Consider the following 20,800-nt stretch of genomic DNA (forward strand, 5'->3'; position numbering starts at 1 on the left):
TGTAAATTCTAAAAAATGTTAAGCTAAGTAAATGAATACTAACATGTCACGCTTTAAATTTGTACACACTTGTGGAATGTTTCCAAACTTTTTTTTTACAGATTATCAGTTTAGACTTGCAGAAGAGGTCTAGCGCTAGAGTTATTGCTCTTGCTATACCATTCATGGTGATAACTCACCATGTGTGGTGCAAAAGCCATTTACATATGCAGCCGCAACCTATATGTGAGCATGAGGGAAGGGGGGGCACTCTAAAAATGTTCCTTAGATTTTTTTTTTTTTTATATCCCTTTTATTCTTATTACATGAAATGTCATTACGATCCCAGATATCTCCACTACCCTGGAAAGCATCAGATCAACAAAAAAAAATATCGATCCCTGTAGGTTGAAGAAAACCACTGGGTTATTAATGACAAAAGTCATAGTCAATTGCTTTAGCAAGATCGGCATCTGTAAGAGTAATTCTAGGCATTGTTTGTCAGCAGCCTGAAAGTTTTACCTGATGACCGTGTTCCCTTAGTAAGAACTTAACATACAAAGAAAAACAAACACAACGTTTTAATTTACTTTGGCACACTAGAGACAGGAACCATGCCATTTTTGTCTGTTGTCACAGACATATCTGCTCACCAGGCCCAGTAATTTTAGTGAATTTCAGAGAACTGAAGATGATGAACACTGCATTTGCCCCAGGCAGGCCTTGTAAAGAAGTGGAAAGAACTTGTATGTTTTTGCTGTGGCATATGCTTCGCCTTTTAATCTTAGCGTTTTCAGGGTGGAAAGGAACCTCTAGAAAGGATCGAGGTAGCATTTGCTTATTATTGTATACAGCTTCAAGTGTATAGTTATATATTGCAAGATCATTTTGTACTTCAAATATGGTATGACAGAATTCTAGATCTTAAAACCTATGCATTCAGGATGGCCAAGGGCTTGTAAAGGTGAGCCGTTCATCTAACAGTTTTCTAGCATGAGCTGGAATTGGCATAGTTTGACCCTACAGTAATTTGAAGGGCAATATTGGGAAAACATAAGTTCCTTATTAGTAGTCATATTTGTGCTAGAGTGCAGTGATTTAACTTGGGTATGGAAGACACCAAGAGGAACATTACTCTAAACTCCGCTAGTCCTTAGTCAGGTAGCTTGTCTCAGTTCCTTTATCAAACAGAGGGAGGCATTCTGTTGGGTATACAAGAGTTGCAGAGTACTATAGTCTAAGATTAATTCCATGAATGTAGGAACATGTGCTTTAAAAATACAATTTTATGCCAGTAAAACTGTCATTTGCCTCTTGTGTATGAAGGTTGAATACCTATTCTTGCCACAGTGATACCATGCAAGTATCAATGTGATATTCGTTATAGTCACTGTAATATAGTGTTTGTTTAATCTGGTAATATTTTATATTATTTTTTTTAAGTACTTGTGCTGATTTTGTTGATCTGCTTTGTTAAATTATTTCTAGTAGTTAAAGGGTTTGTTAACCCATCTATACAAGTCTATGCCATCCCCTCTATTAGAGGCTGGCATAGCACACTGTCATTCGTTTTAAAAACGAGCACTATAAATATCAAATATCAGCTGTCTTCAGGCCGGTCACATCACTCGCGGATGCTTTCCTGCTCCGATACTTTGCTTCTGAGGGAGGAGCCGCAATCTCCCTCTGATGTCAGCCAGGGAGATCACATGGCCAGTCGTCTCCTGTGCAGAAGCAATTTACAGCTCTCATTTTTTAAAACAAATGCCATGGTGTGCTAACCCACACTCTCAAAGAGTCAGGCTGACAGTGACAATTTTGCTAATTTATTTTACAGGAATAGCGGCGGTTGGGGGTGAGGCTGGAGACACAGAGGGGAATGATAGGCAGGAAGAAGGGAGGAGAGCGGAGCAGGGCAGGGCAGCCTATCACAGAGGGGAATCAGTTTGACCAAGGTGATCAGGACACAGAGCAGCCCTGGTTATCGTGGTCTGTTGAGAGGGCATACAGGAAGTGGTAAGTTTAGGGTTTTTTTTTTTTTTTTTTTTTTTTACAGTTTAGATTAACCAAGCACTGTGCTGTGTAATTTGCTTTAAGGGACCAGAATCTACATATTATTATTTTTTTTTTTTTTTTGGGTGGTTAAACGCTTTAATATTTCATTGATGTTTGAATTCAGTACTTGAGCAACTGGGGTTGGTGTGCTGAGCTTTCAAATGACTTACTTTTGGTTAATGTTCTGATCTACAATCTTCTTATAAAATATTGCTGGTAATAAAGGCCCTAACAACTCTTCTGTGAATACTAAATTCATTTTTGTAGACTCGATGACAGCAGTTAAAATTAGAATCTTTCTGCCAAATAACCTTTTCAATAATGTTTGCATAGTGTTCAGGAATCTTTAATATTAGTGTTACATAAATACCATTAGGTGGTTTAACAAAGGGGACCAGTCATGCCTAGAGGAATTATTATCTCTGTTTCATAGGTGTATAAAGTTGCACAGTCTATAAAAAGCCTCTTTAAATGGTTTCATTAAAGAGCCAATTTTCCCCTTTCTGTGTCTCAGTGCCAGGGTTCTTCTAGCTGCATGCAGCCTTGCCATATATCATTTTTGATATCCCAGTTCTGCAGTCATGTTTTGCATTCCATAGACCACTGTTGTATTGCAACACTGCACACTTCATAGCCACTAGCTGAGATAAACTCATATTGAAAACGGAGAAGGGTATTTGATCCCCATTGAGACCAGTCTGTTCAACTGAATTGTCCACAAGAAAATGCTTATTTTGCACTATTCAAGTGAGAGCGTTTCTGCAAGTTGAGAGCTAGTGAGAATGGTTCATTGGTTTCTTTAAAGAGACCCTGTCCCCTGGCCTATCTGATTTTAAGGCAGTCCATATATATTTTTTATTTATTTAACCAGTCTGTTAAATGAAAAAAAAAAGTGGATGTGGGAATCCCTCCTGCTGTGATATTGTATTCAGGCAGTGGGGAGCCTGCAACGTCACTGATTGTTTGGGAGAAACTTGACAGGCTGGTTGTACACAAGTCGATCAATACATCGATTTGTGTACAAGCAGCTTGCCCATAAATGGATCAAAATTCGGCCAGTACCTGCTGAGCAAGCCAAATTTCGATCTATGTATGACTGGCTTAACATGTATGTGAGAAAATGTCAAAATTTCCCCAAATGTCAAGTGGTTTTCCTTTTTTATTTCTTTATTTTTAACCTGGTAATCAAGCCAGTAGCACACTTCCTGTCTAAGGGTGGCTATGCTCACTCTTGGACTGTATTTAACCACTTCAGCTCCGGAAGGTTTTACCCACTTCCTGACCAGGCAATTTTTTGTGATATGGCCCTGCTTTGCTTTAACTGACAATTGCGTGGTCGTGTGACTCTGTACCCAAATTAAATGTCCCCCCCCCACAAATAGAGCTTTCTATTGGTGGTATTTGCTCACCTCTGCTGTTTAATTTTTGCGCTATAAACAAATAAGGCCGACAATTTCGAATAAAAAAACATTTCTTTCTGGTATAAAACATTCCCCATAAACAAAATGTAAAAAATCTAATTTCTTCATCAGTTTAGGCCAATATGTATTCTGCTATATATATTGCTTGGTTTGCACAAAAGTAAAAAGCATCTACAAACTATGGGATAGATTTAGGGATTCAGAAAAAAATAAAAAAAACTGATGTGTTAATGCGAATGACAGACAAAATCATATACAGTATATCCTATTTTACTTTGAACTTGGTACATTTTTATAGCAGGCCCTCCTATCTTTTACAGCCAAGGAAGCTGTCATCTTAGCCTCTATTTGACCCATATTTGCCATGGTGCTACAAATGTGATCGGTTATGGTACCAACCATTGGGTGGCTTGATAGTTCAATTCAAACCTAACTAAGAACACTGGCAACTGTGACAGTTATTGACTGCATGCCTTAAATGTAAGTATTTTAGAAAACCATTAAATCGTTAAGTTTAGCTCACTTTAGGACTGTTTGCACAAAACAGATTTCTGCCTGTTTTGGGGCTCCTGGTGTGTCTGTCTTTTAAACTCAGCTGGCCGGACCATTTATGCAATTTTTCCATTGCTTTTCTATTTTTCTCTTACAGCTTTCAGAGTTTGTAAAAGACACCCCCCCCCCCCCCAACCGTATGTTTTTTTTTTTAAATCGCATGACCAGTAGACTAGAATTAAGGGGCTACTTATTTTTAGAGCAAAATGATATTTGCACAAATGTTTAACAAAACCTATATTTTCGCTAAAAATACACTAAAATCATTATTAGCAGATGAACACAGCAAATTTTTTTACAAAATTCCTACTAAATATAAACGCTAACCTGTATGGAGTTGATAAAAAAAAAACAAATATTTGTAAATTTTAAATTGCACCTTTTTGCAAAATGATAAAAATCCAACATACGCAAAAATGTAAATATCCAAATGTATCTAAAATTCTGGAGGATTTCATTTTTCACTTGCAGCTTTCAGAGTTTATTAAAGGCCCCCAAACTAAAAGCACATGACCTGTAGAATAAAAAGAAGGTGCCACTGATTTTTTAGGCCCTGCGACATTTGCGCAAATGTTTACCAAAGCATTATTTTCACTACAAATACACTAAAATCGTTATTAGCAGATACACAAACGCAGCACATTTAGAAAAATTCATGCTAAATATAAAAGCTTAACCTGTATTGAGTTAGTAAATAAATATTTATAAATTTTAAATTGCTCTTTTTTTGCGAAATGGTGAAAACTGACTGTACACAAAACTATAAATAACCACATTTCTCAAAATCTGGAGGTTTTCATTTCTCACTTACAGCTTTTCAGAGTTTGTAAAATACCCCCTAAACTATACATCTTCTGAAAGCATAGGACTAGTAGAATAAAAGGAAGATGCTACTGATTTTATTTTTTAATGTATTCTTTATTGATTTTCTTGAGCACAAACAAAACATGGAAGTAGCAATAACAATGTGGCCTATAGACTTACCAATAAGACTATGCAATGTAAGTCTGTATGCCACATTGATGCTACTGATTTTTAAGGCCTTGCGATATTTGCGCAGCTGTTTACCCAATCTATATTTTTGCTAAAAATGCACATAAATCACTATTACCAGATACAAGCAGTAAATTTTACAAAAGTCTTGCTAAATTCTTTCTAAATATAAAAGCTAAACCTATATTGTGTTAACCACTTTCAGACCGGACCATTTTGCTGGCTTAAGACCAGACCACTTTTTGCGATTCGACAATGCGTCGATTTAACTGACAATTGTGCAGTCATACGACGTGGCTCCCAAACAAAATTGATGTCCCTTTTTCCTACAAATAGAGCTTTCTTTCTTTTTTTACTTTTTGCTATAATAAATATCCCCCAAAAATATATAAAAAAAACATTTATTTTCCTCAGTTTAGGCCAATACATATTCTTCTACATATTTTTGGTAAAAAACAATCGCAATAAGCGATGATTGATTGGTTTGCGCAAAATTTATAGCATTTACAAAATAGGGGATAGTTTTATGGCATTTTTATTAATAATTTTATTTTTTTACTAGCAATGGCGGTGATCAGCAATTTTTATTGTGACTGCGACATTATGGTGGACACATCGGACATTTTGGACACATTTTTGGGACCGTTGTCATTTACACAGCAATCAGTGCTATACAAATGCACTGATTCCTGTGTAAATGACACTGGTAGTGAAGGGGTTAACCAGGGGGTGGCAGTGAAGGGTTAAGTGTGTCCTAGGGGCGTGTTACTAACTGTGGGGGGCGTGGCTGTGTGTTGGTGAACACTGATCTCTGCTTCAATCACAGGGAGCAGAGATCAGTGTCACTTGTTGCTAGGCAGAACGGGGAGATGCTGTTTACTTCCTTATCTCCCCGTTCAGCTTCCCCATGAGACAATCGCGGGTATCCCCACGGCGATTGAGTCCGCGGGACCCGTGACCAGACTCACGGGGGTCCCGACCACCACGCGTGCACTGCCGGAAACGGCAATTTTAAATGGACATGCTTGTACGCCAATTTGCCTGTCCATGCCATTCTGCTGACTTGCATCGTCGTGCGCCGGTCGGGATGCGGTTAATAAAAAAAAAAAATTTTGTAAATTTTAAATTGTTCCTTTTGGAGAAATGGTGAAAATTGGACGTACGCAAACATTTCTCAAAAAAGTTTTAACATTTCACTCACAGCTTTCAGAGTTTGTAAATGACCCCCCAAACCGTATATTTTTTGAAAACACATCGCCAGTAGAATAAAAAGAAGGTGCTACTGATTTTTAAAGCCCTGCAATATTTGCGCAAATGTTTATCAAATCAATATTTGCGCTAAAAATACACTAAAATCATTATTCGTGGATTCATACAGGGCAAAACATTATGAAAATGTCTGCTAAACTCCTACTAAATATAAAAGTTAAAACTGTATTGAGTTGACATATATTTATACATTTTAAATTGCACCTTTTTGTAAAATGGTTAAAGCTGAAGGTGTGCTGAAGGTGTGCAAAACGGTAACTAAAAACAATTTACCGTATATACTCGAGTATAGGCCGACCCGAATATAAGCCGAGGCCCCCAATTTACCCCCAAAAAAACTGGCAAACTTATTGACTCGTGTATAAGCCGAGGGTAAGACATGCCTGTCCATCCCTGTGTGTGTGTCCGTCCATCCCTGTGTGTCCGTCCATCCCTGTGTGTCCGTCCATCCATCCCTGTGTGTGTGTGTCTCCATCCATCCATCCATCCCTGTGTGTGTGTGTATCCGTGTGTGTGTGTGTGTGTGTGTGTGTGTGTGTGTCCAGCCTACCTGTGTCCTGAGCCTTTGTCCCGAGCCTCCGTCCCGTGCCGAGCCTCCTTGCCTCCGTGCCTCGCCGCCGTGCCTCGCCGCCGTGCCTTGCCTCCGGTCCCGTCCCGTCCCGTCCCGTGCCGTGCCGTCCTGTGCCTTGCCTCCGTCCCGTGCCCTCTTCGTTCGTCGGCGGCCATTGTAAAATTCAAAAGCTGCGCCGCCGCCTTCGCCTGTGATAGGCGGAACACTGAATTTCCCAGCAGCCTGTGTTCCGCCTATCACGTACATCGTATCATCCTCGTCCGTAGTACGAGGATGATACGAAGTCCGTGATAGGCGGAACACAGGCTGCTGGGAAATTCAGTGTTCCGCCTATCACAGGCGAAGGGGGAGCCGGAGGCGCGGCTTTTGAATCAGAATGGCCGCTGTCTGTCTGCTCGACACGCTGATCGAGCGGGCAGACAGCGATGACTCGAGTATAAGCCGAGGGGGGCACTTTCAGCCTCAAAAAAGAGGCTGAAAATCTCGGCTTATACTCGAGTATATACGGTACTCTAAAAATCTAGAGGTTACAATTTTTCCCTTAGCCCTCGTTTTCATTGAAGCAATTTGTCATGTGATTTGAAGTTGCAGCCTATTGCCAGCAATAGCACCATCCCCATCAGTGCAACATCGACATTGCTGCATCGCAGCAATTTGCAAAAGTAGTTCCTGTGCTACTTTTGGCAATTTTTGGGTGCGACTTCAATAGACATCTGTGCATGAAACCACACGGATGTCTTTCAAGTAGCACCTGGAGTCACACTGACATGCTGCTTTGAAATCAAGTGATTTCAGATGAAGTTGCACGATTTTAGAGTTGCGTTTAATGTGAATGAGGGCTTACAGCTTTCAGAATTTATAAAAGATTCCTCAAGCCATATATTTTCTGAAAGAACATGACCTATAGAATAAAAACAAAATGTGCAATTTTTTTTTTTTTTTTAGACCCCACAATAGTTGCGCAAATGTTCATCAAGTTGGAATTGTATTAAGATGCACTAAAATCATTTATTAGTGGATACATACATGCCAAAATGTACAAAATTCCAGCAAAATTGATACTAAATCATCGTTCACATGTGGCATACTAATGTGTATGCCCTTTGAGGGCCATGTTTAACTGCACGGGGATGCACAGGTGTTCCATGCATCCCCATACAGGCAGTCCCATTTTATGTAATTTGGATGCAATGGCTGCACAGGCATAGCCGCTGCTCCCACTCTGACAATCTTGTGGGTGCATGACCCCGAACACAGACAGTGTGAGCTCAGGGACTTGCATGCAGACTTACATGGATGTCAAATTGGAAAAAATGGTTGTGATCGCGCGGTTGCTACATTCCAAATGACATCAGTGGGACTGCCTACACAGGGAAGCATGGAACACCTGTGCATCCTTGCACAAGTAAACACGGCCTTGCAGGGGTGTACATGGTGTATGCCCTGTGTGAACAAGGCCTCAGGCCCCTTTCACACAAGCAGACCAATTGGGCCTGTCTATTTTGCAGGCCCTCTCTGTCTAGCAGATTGGATGGAAACCACTATGTGCATAATAGAGGATGTGTGGAGGATATCCACAGGTACCGGAGCACAGTTGATATTGGGTCCAGCTGTTATTTTATTTTAAGGGAACCCTAGTATTTATACATCTTTTGTTTCGCTTTATGCCCCCACGCTACCCTACTGCTTTTCTATGTGGTTCAACAGTAAAAAAAAAAAAATTACTGAAGGTGAACATGGTACTGTTTTGTTCATATTACAGACATCCATACTGAGAATACAGTCTTATGTATAAGATGCAAAGGAAAGAAAATGGGAAGATTTGTCCATATTGACCAACCATAAGCCTACTTTCATTTTGTAACCTACTGTAGATTAATAAAGTAATCTGGGTGGTTGCTGATGGAAACACGTTAATTTATCTGTATTCATGTGAGATTCAGCATTTGGCCATTACACACTGGAAACAATGGACATATTCTTGTCATGGTCTATGAGTTTATTTTTTTTATTTTGAGCCCCAGCATGCCTCTTCTTTGAAAACACACACACACACTCAGATTTTAAAGCATCAATCCCCACAAAACCGACAAGAATCAGATGCAGTTTTTTATTGACTTTTCTGGAAAAAAAAATTCTGCCTTTTGATTCTTTCTTCTGCTTGCACATCAATCTTTAACATGGAGTTTTTGCTCCTGATTCTTCATTTTGAGTAAATGCACCATCACTGGAAGTACAAGGGGGTGAAAATTCTTGCTGATAGTGATGAGATAGAAGCATAGGTGTGCACCCCGAAGCTCAAACACAGAGCAACAGAGGCAGTGGCTAGGGGTGTACACATGTCGCAGCCGCAGTGTAATTCTTTGCAGCCATAACAGAAATTGCTGAGTGAAAACCACCTAATTTTTTTAAATATTTTTTTTAACTGGCCTTTTTGGGGGCTTTGGTGAAATATCAGGGTTCTCCACAGACCCCTGATGTCCTCCATTTAAGAGAAAGAAACTTGAGGATAGGATGGCAGCGCAGATGCTAGAACTGAAGCGCAGGGGGAGGGAGGGGAGGAGAAGCCGGAAGCCCTGCAGGGGGAGGAACAAGAGGATGAGTATCTGCAATAAGGCAATACAGCCAGTCCTCCAGCTCAGGAGATGCCCGGGCCCCCCTTTTGAATCAATAGGGCCTGGTACAGGAGGGCACGCTGTACTGCCTAATCATTGGACCTGGCGCACAGAGGGATAAGTGTGTGCCCTGGCACACCTGCGCACACCTATGGATAGAAGGGAAATTTAACAAAGAGATCTTGCTTTGCCTTGGAAAATCTCTAGGAAATCTAAGAAGCTGTTCCAACTCACCAGCAGTGTTCGAAGATTCCCCCATTCACATTAAATCGAGTCAATTTTTTCCATTCAACCCACTGATTGAACGACTAAAACTGTATCACCTATGAGCAGCTTTACTTAAGGCATGCAATTTTATAAAGCATACACTACTTGGTAAGTAGCTTAATTTTATATTTTTTATTCTAATTTTAGATTTTTCTTTTCTCCAGGTCTTCTTAATGGACAGTCTAAAGGATCGGGACAGTCTTCGGAAACTGAAAAGGATGACACATCTCAAGGGTCTTCACTCACTAATAGTGTAACGTCTTCAGATTCAGAAGATGGTCCAGTAAGGAAAAGGTTGGTAGTTTACATATTTAATTCTATTATTTTGATCTTATTCATACAGAAGGCGTAATTTTACCCTGCACTCCACTCATTCCTGGGAGCCCTTGGCTCCCACTGCTGTCAATCAAAGTCGGTGAGCCAATGATGAGAGAGGGACGGGACCTAGCCAGGCTCCATATCTGAATAGACCCAATCAGCTTGGGTGCCCCCATAGCAAGCTGCTTTCTGTGGGGGCATTCGTCGGGGGGAGGGGTCAGGAGACCCATAGAAGGACCTGAAAAGGGGAGGATTGGGGCTGCTCTGCACAGAGCAGATAAGTATAACATATTTGTTATTTTTAGGCAAAAAAGACTTTAGTATCACTTTAAATTATAGTACAGTACCTAAAAAGTTGAGCACTGAAAAAAGCACATTAGATTAGATATAGACTTTGATAGCCATCTGCTCCTAAACTCAAGCAGAGCAGGAAGGTTACAGCTCAAGTGGGAGCTGTGGAAGGAACAACACTAAAGCCTGGTGCACACTACAGTTTTTTTGTTTTGTTTTTTTGCTGCAGGTTGCATGACATTTTTTTTTTTTACACCTCCATTCAGAGCCTCTGTACTAACCAGGCAAGGTTAGTCCAGTGATCTCCGCTGCTGAGATGTTGCCCCCCCCCCCCCCCCGCGCCAGAACACTCCGATCAGTGCACTCTGCCATTGGCTGAGAGTGCTGATCGGGAGTCAGTCGGTTGCTGGATTTCCAGCATGCATGTCTGACAGAGGCTGGCAGAACGCCCAGCTTCTGTTGGACCGGCCAACATACACAAAAGCAGAATGTCGGCCGGTATTTTTTTTGTACCAGCAAATGTCTCCCGACATTCTGCTCATGTGTGTGGCTTAAGTCTATCAGAAGGTATAAGAGATAAAGCTTTAGTTTTTTTTTTCATCAGCTCATCCCCCACAGTTTTTATCTTTTGTATCAATTGACCCTCCCTGGATTGTAAGTTCTAATGAGCAGGGCCCTATGATTCCTCCTGTATTGAATTGTATTGTAACTGTACTATTTGCCCTAACGTTATAAAGCACTGCACAAATTGTTGGCGCTATATAAATCCTGTATAATAATTAAACAGCCCTTAGATGAGATTTTTTTTTTTAATTCAACCAGCGGGTCGAACGGAAAAAAATGGAGCCAACTCCACCATGTATATATATATATGAGGTATGAGCTATTGTAGTCTGACAGGGGGGAGATTTGTCCGCCTTCAGAATACACTGATCAGCTCTCCATGCTATTGCTGGAAATGCTGTTTGAGCAGCATAAATCCGACAGGGTGGTTGTACAGAAGTCAAACGGTAGATTGACTTTTGCACAACCTCCCTGCCCATACATGGTTAAAAATTTGGCCGGTCCCTACTGAATTGAACAAATTTTAATCCATGTATGGCCGACTTAAGTGGAAGGGCAGAGAACAACCTGGCCTATTCTTGAAAAGCAAATAAAATATTCCATTAAGTATTGCTAAATGGGGAAGCTGAATTTCAAAAGGGTTTTCCTATGTGGTGTTTGAACCATACATAATAGAGTTGATTTACTAAAGGCAAATAAACTGTGCACTTTGCAAGTGCACTAATTTTCCTTAGTAAATGTGATGTGCTAAAGCATCACTTTAGTAAGGAATACCCAATCTGGTGCAAGGAAAATAAAATAAACATCTTTTTTGCTTTTACATGATTAGATGATGAAAATCAACAGAGCTCTCCCTCATTTACTAAGCTATAATCTGACACTATATTCAGCCACTGGTCAGCAAAGGTTTTCCAGTAGGTCCATTTGAAAGAAACCAATCACAAGGAAGGGCACACACAGATCAAAAATTTTGGTCTGCCCTTGCTAAACCGTCTAAATTTTGATCCGTGTTTACCTTGCTTAAAGCAGTGTTCCACCCGCAAATCTTTTTTTTTTTAAGTCAGCAGCTACAAACACGGTGGCTGCTGACTTTTAATAAGGACACTGCCCCTGAGGCCGATCCGTCCATCGGATTGAGTGCAAGCGCAGCCATTCTAACTAAGGTAAGGCGTCCGTTGAGCCTTGTGGCTTCACTGCCCATTTCCTACTGCTCATGCGCAAGCCGCGCAGCTCTTTGTGAATGGCCAGCTATCTTCTGAGACACACAGGTCCCACAAGACGGGGGGGGGGGCTCGAGGCACAAATGGATATGATGTCCTGCACCGCGGACCGGATGGATCGGAAGTACAGGCTGTACTTCATTAAAAGGTACAATAGAATAAAAATATATATATTTGATATCCAAAAACGAGGGTTGGTGAGATGGTCTTTCGTTTAAGATCACCTCTCAAAAGTGGGTGGAATTCCGCTATAACTCTTCTTTTAATATATTTAAATGTTTAAACAGGAAACGCATTTCTTCTGTATGAAAAGTAGCTGTGGTGAATACTTGTTTAGATAAGCATACTTCCTAGTAATTAAGGAGCTTGAAATGAATATCTCCTGTTGCGAGAAATGCCCATCAAACTGTATAATTAGTAATGCTTTGCTCACTAGAGGCTGACATCAATTAATGCCTACAGTTCTGTATGAATATATACAGTCAATTTTATCACAGTGATCAAAGGGCATCCTTATGCTCTACATTTGTCTGTTGTAGCTGTCATCATGATTATCTTTATCAATTGGCGGAAAAATCTGCAGTGATATACAATCGGGAAATCAAAGTTTATGGTTCATATAGAATCCATTTTTCCTGTACTGTATATCCTAAGGGCTCATTTACACAGCCAGCAGCCCTCGCAGAAAAGCGATCTATGATGAACCACTTTTAAGAGTGATGTAGAGCAGCGGCTGCTAAGCGTACTGTCACTCCCCAAATACACAAAAAAAAATGTTTACATTTTTTTTGAAAGCTAAATGGGTATTTTGTATGTAAACACCACTCCACAACCATAAATGTTTCACTTCTGGTTCTGGCACGGCCCCGTTTACTTGAATGGGTCACGTTTGGTGGCAAGACTCCTTGCTGAACACAGAGGGGTTAAAATGTTTGCTGTGGCATGTGTACAACCTTGAGCAGCTGCATGCTATCTTTTAAAAAGGCCTGTTTTTACCTTGGCCACCCGTGTGAACAAGGCCTAGCTGAATTAATTTTAGTTTGCTAAAGCAGTGAGTATCATTCAATTTTGCCTTTTTCTAAATAAATGATTTATTTTATTTCGCCTTTTTTCGTTTTAGACCCCTTTCACGCTTGCGTTTTTCAGGCGCTTGTGGGGTAAAAATAGCACCTCTAAAACGCCTAAAAAACACCTCCCCTGCAGTCCCAGTGTGAAAGCCTGAGTGCTTTCACACTGGGGCGATGCGCTGGCAGGACGTTAAAAAACATCCTGCAAGCAGCATCTTTGGGGCCGTGAAGGAGCAGTGTATAAACCGCTCCTGCCCATTGAAATGAATGGGCACTACTGCCTGCAAAGAGCTTTGGCAGTGGCACTACACTGGCAGCTAGCGGGGGGTTAAAAGCACCCAGCTAGCGGCAGAATAGCACCACTGAAATGACAGTAAAGCGTCACTAAAACTAGTGGCGTTTTACCGTCAACAACCGCCTCGGTGCTGCAGACCCAGCCATGGGTCTGCATGCATACACTTCACTTGCATGGCATTGCTTGGAAGGGATCCTGATTACAACAAATGTGGATTTAGCCTGTTTAATGTGTGTTAAAATGGCCACTTGTAGTTTTGATTGAAAACGTATGTAAAAGTGTGACAACGCACATGTAGTTCAAAACAAAACAAAATGGCTGTGTCTGCATACAGACTCCAACCCTCTGTTGCATGAATGTGAATAAAATAAGTAGAAGATGGCTTCAGCTCCTGTTTTTGGGGCTTAAATGTAGAGTGTAGCCAAAAAAACAGCATATACCGTATTCGGAAAACAGCTTGATTTTAGATGCAGGGGTCTCAAACTGGTGGCCCTCCAGCTGTTGCGAAACTACGAGTCCTATTGTGCCTCTGCCTGTGGGAGTAATGCTTATAACTGTCACCTTGCGATGGCTCGTGGGACATGTCGTTTCGCAACAGCTGGAGGGCCACCAGTTTGAGACCCCAGTTTTAGAGCCTCCTCCTAATTCCTATGGATGCATTTTGATAATTCAGGCAACATCACACAGTTGATAGGCAAATATGGAAACGCACAAAGGGCCATGCAAACATCAGCTTGAGGAAGTTGAGATTTTTATAATAGTTGATAATCGAGTATTCCGAGTTTTAGGGTCCCTGCAGATACTGTATCTGAAGATTGTTCAGGATCTCTAGGTTACTGCTTTGAAGTGATATTAATATTTCATGACTTGTATCTTATTATAGTTGTACTTTAAGTTTTCATCTAACAAAATACTAGGAAACACTCCAAACACTAAAAATACTTACTTATGCTCTGGGGAAGGGTTTATTTGCTACCTGAGGCCCCAATGAAGAGTTTGCGTCACCACCTGCTCCGTCACATCATTGTTAGCCCTCGTACACAGGGTCGGACATTCCGATGGAAAATGTCCGATCGGACCCCGTTGTCGGATAAATCCGACCATATGTGGGCTTCATCTGACTTTTTCCATCGGAATGTCCGACCAACAAAGCTTGAGAGCTGGATATAAAAATTTTCCGACAACATGATCCGATCGGACTTTGTCCGATCGTTTGTAGAGAATTCCAATCGGACAAAGTGCCACGCATGCTCAGATCAAATTCCTAGACCAAAGTTATTGGCTACGAGCCTGAACGTATTCCCGTCGTAACTAAAAAACGTCATTGTGTTATGAACGATCGGATTTTCCGACAACTTTGTCCGACCGTGTGTATGCAACACCAGTTTCGGACAAAATCCAACGGATTTTGTTGTCGGAATGTCCGACCGTGTGTACAAGGGCTAAGACAGGCTCCATGCACACTGAAGCTCATAAACTGCCGTTTTGGGGAGCTTGGGTGTTTTTTTTTTTTTTTTAACAGCTCATAAACTTCCCTTCCTTTTTTGGATGCTTATCGGCAGTGGAGTTTTTGGGCTGCTGTTGTCTAAACGCCTTAAAATCGCATTCAGGAGCTGTTTTTCTGACCACAAAAAATGCTTAAAAACAATAAACGTCGATAAAAGCTCAAAAATGTGGCACACCAGCATTTAACGTTTTTACTCCATTGAAAAGATAAATATAAATGCTACTAAACGCTGTTGCAAAAACTTAAAAAAAAAAGTTGAAAGAATCACTGCAAAGCTACTGGCATTTTTTTATAACGTTATTTTAACGTCCAGTGTGCATGGAGCCTAAGTGAGGTAAAATCTTTATAGTGAAGGGAAAAAGGGGAAGAAGACGTTAAGTGCTGATGAATCAAGAGTTAAAGCGGAGGTCCACCCTAAAGTGGACCTTCCGCTCATCGGAACCCTCCCCCCCTCCGGCGCCACAATTTGCACCTTTCAGGGGGGAGGGGGGTGCAGGTACCTGTACAGTACAGGTATTCTGCACCCACTTCGGGGATAGCTCTCTGCGGAAAGGGGCGTAGATTACGCCCCTTTCCGCAAGTGCCCCGCTGCCTGCTGGGAAACACACAGATCCCAGAGGCAGCGGGGACCGTCCTTATTGCGCAGCGCGATTCGCGCATGCGCAGTAGGGAACCGGGAAATGAAGCCGAAAGGCTCCATTTCCTGATTCCCATACCCAAGATGGCGGCGGCAGCACACGACAGACGATCTAGAGATCGGCTTCAGGTGCCGACATCGCGGGCGTGCTGGACAGGTAAGTGTCACGATTTTAAAAGTCAGCAGCTGCAGTATTTGTAGCTGCTGGCTTTTAAAAAAAAAAAAAAAACGCGGAGTCCCGGCGGACTCCCGCTTTAATAAGGGGTTACATAGGAACAAAGAAAAAAAAATGTTTTTCATTTATTTGTAAAGTAGATTTAACTGATATTTAACTGACTTTTTTATGAATTTAGAAAGTTCATACCTTTGATTGGCAGATGAACTAAACAGAATAAGTACAAATGTAACAACGTCACTTTGTATCTCTCTATTTAGAAACTGTTAGACCATTTGTTTTTGACAGTTGCAGCTATTACAGCTGCTGTATTTACACAGCAACTCTCAACTGTCATTTTGACAGCTGGGTCATTGTTTTCTTTTTACCGTTTGAGATCCGCACTATAGCCGAATGACTGCTACAGCGCGGACCTGCTTTGCCAGGACGACGTCTATTGACCTTACCAAATTCTTAATTGCATACAATTTAATAAAATCAATCTTTTCAAAACTGTCATCGAGCAGTAACTGACCTTTCATTGCTTTCCTGACCAAAAAGTAAAGCCTATGATATGGTTGTATAGAAGTGTTACTTTCTGTGGAAATCGTTGCCTGGTTTCAGTCACAATGACATAAAGGGCCTTGAGCTACAGAGAAAACAGGCTGGTGCAAGACTGACAGTATCTGCTTGTCAGGCTCTAGTGGACTTTAACAAAATGGGGGCCATCTGCATACAGACCCCAGCCCCCTGTTGCATGAATGTGAATAAAATGAGTAGACAATGACTTCAGCTCATGTTCTCCACCTGTAGAGAACTCCAAAGATGCGTTTCACCCTTTTGGGGGGTTAATTGTAGAGAGTAGCCCAAAAAAATATGTATTTTTAAAACCTCTTGATTTTAGAGCCTCCTCCTTATTCCCATTGACAAATTTTGATAATTCAGGCAATTTAACACAGTTTATAGGGAAATAGGGATACCCATATGATCATACATAATCTTACAGTCATCCTTTAGTCCACTGGTCCAGATTAACCCTTTTTAGCATCATCCGTGAATGTAACTTAACACACAAAATCCCTAATAAACCGCAGTGATTGATGTGCTTATGTGCCCTACCTGATGATCTGTTTGTGGTCATAATTATTCCAATCCTGTTACCTTTGATAGCCCACACTTGTGCAAATTGGTCTGAGACATCAAAGTTCTCTGCCATTAGTGGCTCACGCAACATTTTTGAATTCCCCCTACCCCCAACCTGATGTGACACTTGAAATATTTAGAGTCAGATATTGATGGGGTAGATATTTTATGCACATTTTCACTTGTGTATTCATTCATACATTGTCAGATTGTTAAAAGTGATGTTTGAATCCATTGTATAGCTTATGAGGATGAGAAAAGGTAAAAGTTGACAGACATATAGCGACAGTCTTCCTGCCTAGCTGGTCCATCATTTTTAACATGTCTGAATGTACATGTCCATGTAAATGGAAAGACTGGCCAGAACCTCCTTTAGGCCTAAAATGGAAGTTTTGGGTGACTGTCCTCTGTCTGGCAGTATGTGGGTAGCTTTAGAACCGTAAGGTGTGATGCTTAGAAACAGGGAGCAAATCAACATTTCCATTTAACAGATTCAGATTTAGGGCCACTAGAAAAATAAGTATACAGGGGAGATGTAAAAAAAAAAGAACAATAGAACAGGGAGAATTCCTGTTATGACTAATATATGTATCGGGGGCCGCTCTCTCATCCATGGCCCCACACCTCCCAATGGCCACCCCCGCAATGGACACAGGCTTACACGGGTTCTCCACTGAGGAAGAGTGCGCCTGTCAGTCCCTGCGGGGGATTCCTCCCCCCTCTTTTTCCTCGCTGACTCTCACTCAGTAATGCAAACAGCACTTGTGCAGGCATCTGTCCGCTCCCTCCCCTGTGCCTATTGGCAGGGAGAGGGAGCCAATTAAGCAGCAGCAAAGGATCATGGGACATGAAGTGCAACATGTTCAATGTTAGTACTGATGTTTGAGAAAAATTCAGGTAGTTATTTGCGACATTTTTACTGTATTGTTGCTACAAATTCATAAAAAAAAAAAGCTATATTGTTAAGCAAAGTGGAGGTAAATATGACATCTTTCTCGTTGGAGGAAATGGCTGATTGTATCACATGTGTAATTATTGTGTCACATATTTGAGACAATGGCATGGCTAAGGAGGTCATTCTGCATAGCGAAGCTTCATTCAAGAGGATGTTATGCAGTATATAGTAGTAGGGCCAGGACAAGGGATGTGTTGGAAGGGCAGCTGCCCCTGGGGCAATAGTTTATTGCAGGGATGGGGACGCCCTATGCTGAATTTCTTCTGTTACACGGCTGACAGGAGCAGTGACAGTATCCTCGCTGTCAGCCCAGCGCTGGGAGCGGCGTGGAGAAAGCTAGGAAGAGGTGGGGGCTGTGTTCTCTCTTTACCTCTTCCTGCCTGCCAATGCATTGCTCCTGTATTAATAAGCCAGAAGTGGTGCTCACAGACCCACAGGAGCGCTGCACTGGCAGGAAAGGAGAGAGTGCACAGCCGGCCAGGAGAGGAGGAGAGCTAAAAGGAAGGGGGGCAGAATTCTCTCCACCTCCAACTCCTCGCAGTGCTCCTGTATTTCCTATACATATAGCTGCCGACTTGCAAACACAGGAATGCTGAGTCAGATCAGGGCTTTGCTGGGTTTGTTTACTCGCCCTCTACCTGCATCTTTCTTCTGTCATCTCAACCTCCCCCACTGGCAGCAGAAATTTGAGGTTAGGGGACTTCTAAGCAAACCTTGCAAAGTCCAATCTGTCAGTGCGACTGTATATAGAAACAGTCAGCACTGTCCCCAGTGCTGCCCTGACCTAACAGCAGCCTGTAAGGCCATGAATGGCTTTGAATACCTTCATACCCATTGTTTATGTATGAATGGGTTTGAGGGTAAACCGGGTCATTCATATGAATGTAGAAAGTTGAAGACAATTGTGAGTGACCGCTCTACTCGCCTTAGATATTAGAACCACAAATGTATTTGCTAACAAAAACAAATCTATTCATGATTGTACAGAAAGCAACACAAAAAAATGTCGTCATAAAAATAAAATAACTTGTATGACCTTTAGCCTATGTTCACATTGATGTGATTTGGCATGTGATTTGACAAATCGCATGCCAATATGGCAGCTATTGCTGGCAATGTCACCATTCAAATCGGTGCGACACCGACTTTGAGGCACTGCACTGATTCCCAAAGGTAGTTTTTGTTCTACTTTTGGTGACTTTGGGTGCGATTTCCATAGACATCTGTGCATGAAACCCGCACAGATGTCTCTGAACCGCTCCCGAAGTCAGGCTGAAACGTGGGAATGAAATTGTGCGAGTTCAGCTGAACTCACACAATTTCAATTCCGCAGCAGAGTGAACCTAGACTCGGGGTACATTTACACCAGCGGTTGTTAGAATGCAGCATCTGGCGTATGGTGGGATTCAGCTGTGCCAATTGCAGTGCATTACATTGTTCACTTTTTTAAAATAAACTTTATTGAAATGTCTCACAATGACATTTAATCAAGTTATATTGGCCACAGCATGATGCGAGGCAGTAGATTGCCTCACATTGCACTGAAAAAAAAGTAGTGCATGCAGTATTTTTTTTTTTAGTGGACACCACCCCCACACGGTAGTATGAACCTGCCAGATAGGAGACCAGGCATGTTACCTTGTCTTGTGGTGGGACTGCACCAGAATAGCCGTCCAGCACAGTCCTACCATACCCGGTATGAATCTACCATCACCAATTTTTTTTTTTTTTTTTTTTACAAAACTAAAGTCCAAATAGCAAAGTCATGTGCCCAGTATTTGAACCACAAAAGCTGTTATTTTCAAAATCCTTTTTAGCTAACATATTAGCTACTAAAAAGCTAGGTGATCTGACATATCGACCCTAACCTGTGCACTCTGCCTTTTTGTTTTGGCTTTGGCACAAGGAGACCACTGGAGGCAGAGAACACAGCAGGAAGGTCCCACAACATCACTTCACATTTCCAGGTGCAAAAACTTGATTGACAGATCAGGAGCTACGCAGTGATTTTGAAATGCAAGCGATTGCTGGATCCCCTAAGTTCGCCCATCATGAACGGGGAGGGGGGTGCACAGTTTGGCATCTTTGCTCTGGGCCCTGTATTACCTTGTCCCCGGCACTGCATACTAGACATTCATTATTTAATCATTCATTTCATAGAGCCTTGTTCTGTTGCTCACAATACTTCCACTGCGAACAGCATTATTATAAAATTACAATTAATAGAATAGCCTCACACCTTTTTGCACGAAAAAATTACCATTGTTACCTATTCTAGAAAAAAAAATTGTGATAACCAGTAAAACCATTCCCAGCAAGTCCCATTATTACCAACTAGGCCAGGTGGCAACCCCTTCTCCCAGTAATGAGTGAGGTGTTCATTTCATGCAAGTTTTTACATTTCCTTAAATGTGTGATTAAAACACACGTGTTCAGGCAGTGAGAGGTGAGTTTGTGAGGAATATAGAGCTTGTTTTGTGTACACTATGCATGTGGAGGAAACATGTTCTCAAGACAAGCCTGTCCCCACACATCTGTTGGACTGCTCTGTGTTCTTACTGCCTTCCTTTTTCAGCATGTGCTCCACTGTTTTTTATAGAAAGTTGGCTGAAATGCAAGCTGGGTTCTGCAGATGGTCTTGCTTATTTGTAATTCCTTTACTTGAAGTTGCATAGGGTCCTATCTCTATTCTAAAATGAAAGAAACTAAAAGTTAACTGTCTCATTCTTATTGAGAGAATACTACAGTGCCTTGAAAAAGTTTTCATACCCCATGAATTTTTCCACATTTGTCATGTTACAACCAAAAATGTAAATGTATTTTATTGTGATAGACCAACGCAAAGTGGCACATCATTATGAATGTATTCAGCCCCCTTTACTTTGATACCCTTAACTGAAATCTAATGGAACAAATTGCCTTCAGAA

At 41.5% G+C, this 20,800-nt stretch overlaps 1 protein-coding gene across 2 annotated transcripts in view; it reads left to right on the forward strand.

The window, feature by feature from the left end:
- JARID2 (jumonji and AT-rich interaction domain containing 2) overlaps nt 1–20,800 on the forward strand; it is a 265,758-nt gene that overhangs the window by 121,331 nt on the left and 123,627 nt on the right. For both annotated transcript variants that reach the window (XM_077492225.1, XM_077492224.1), the window contains exon 3: nt 9,887–10,016. In XM_077492225.1, coding sequence (XP_077348351.1) covers nt 9,887–10,016 — 130 coding nt within the window. The remainder of the gene's footprint in view (nt 1–9,886; nt 10,017–20,800) is intronic.

Source organism: Lithobates pipiens, unplaced genomic scaffold (genome assembly GCF_037356315.1).
Source record: "Lithobates pipiens isolate NorthernLeopardFrog02 unplaced genomic scaffold, aLitPip1_a1.2 Scaffold_19, whole genome shotgun sequence".
NCBI lineage: Eukaryota > Metazoa > Chordata > Amphibia > Anura > Ranidae > Lithobates > Lithobates pipiens.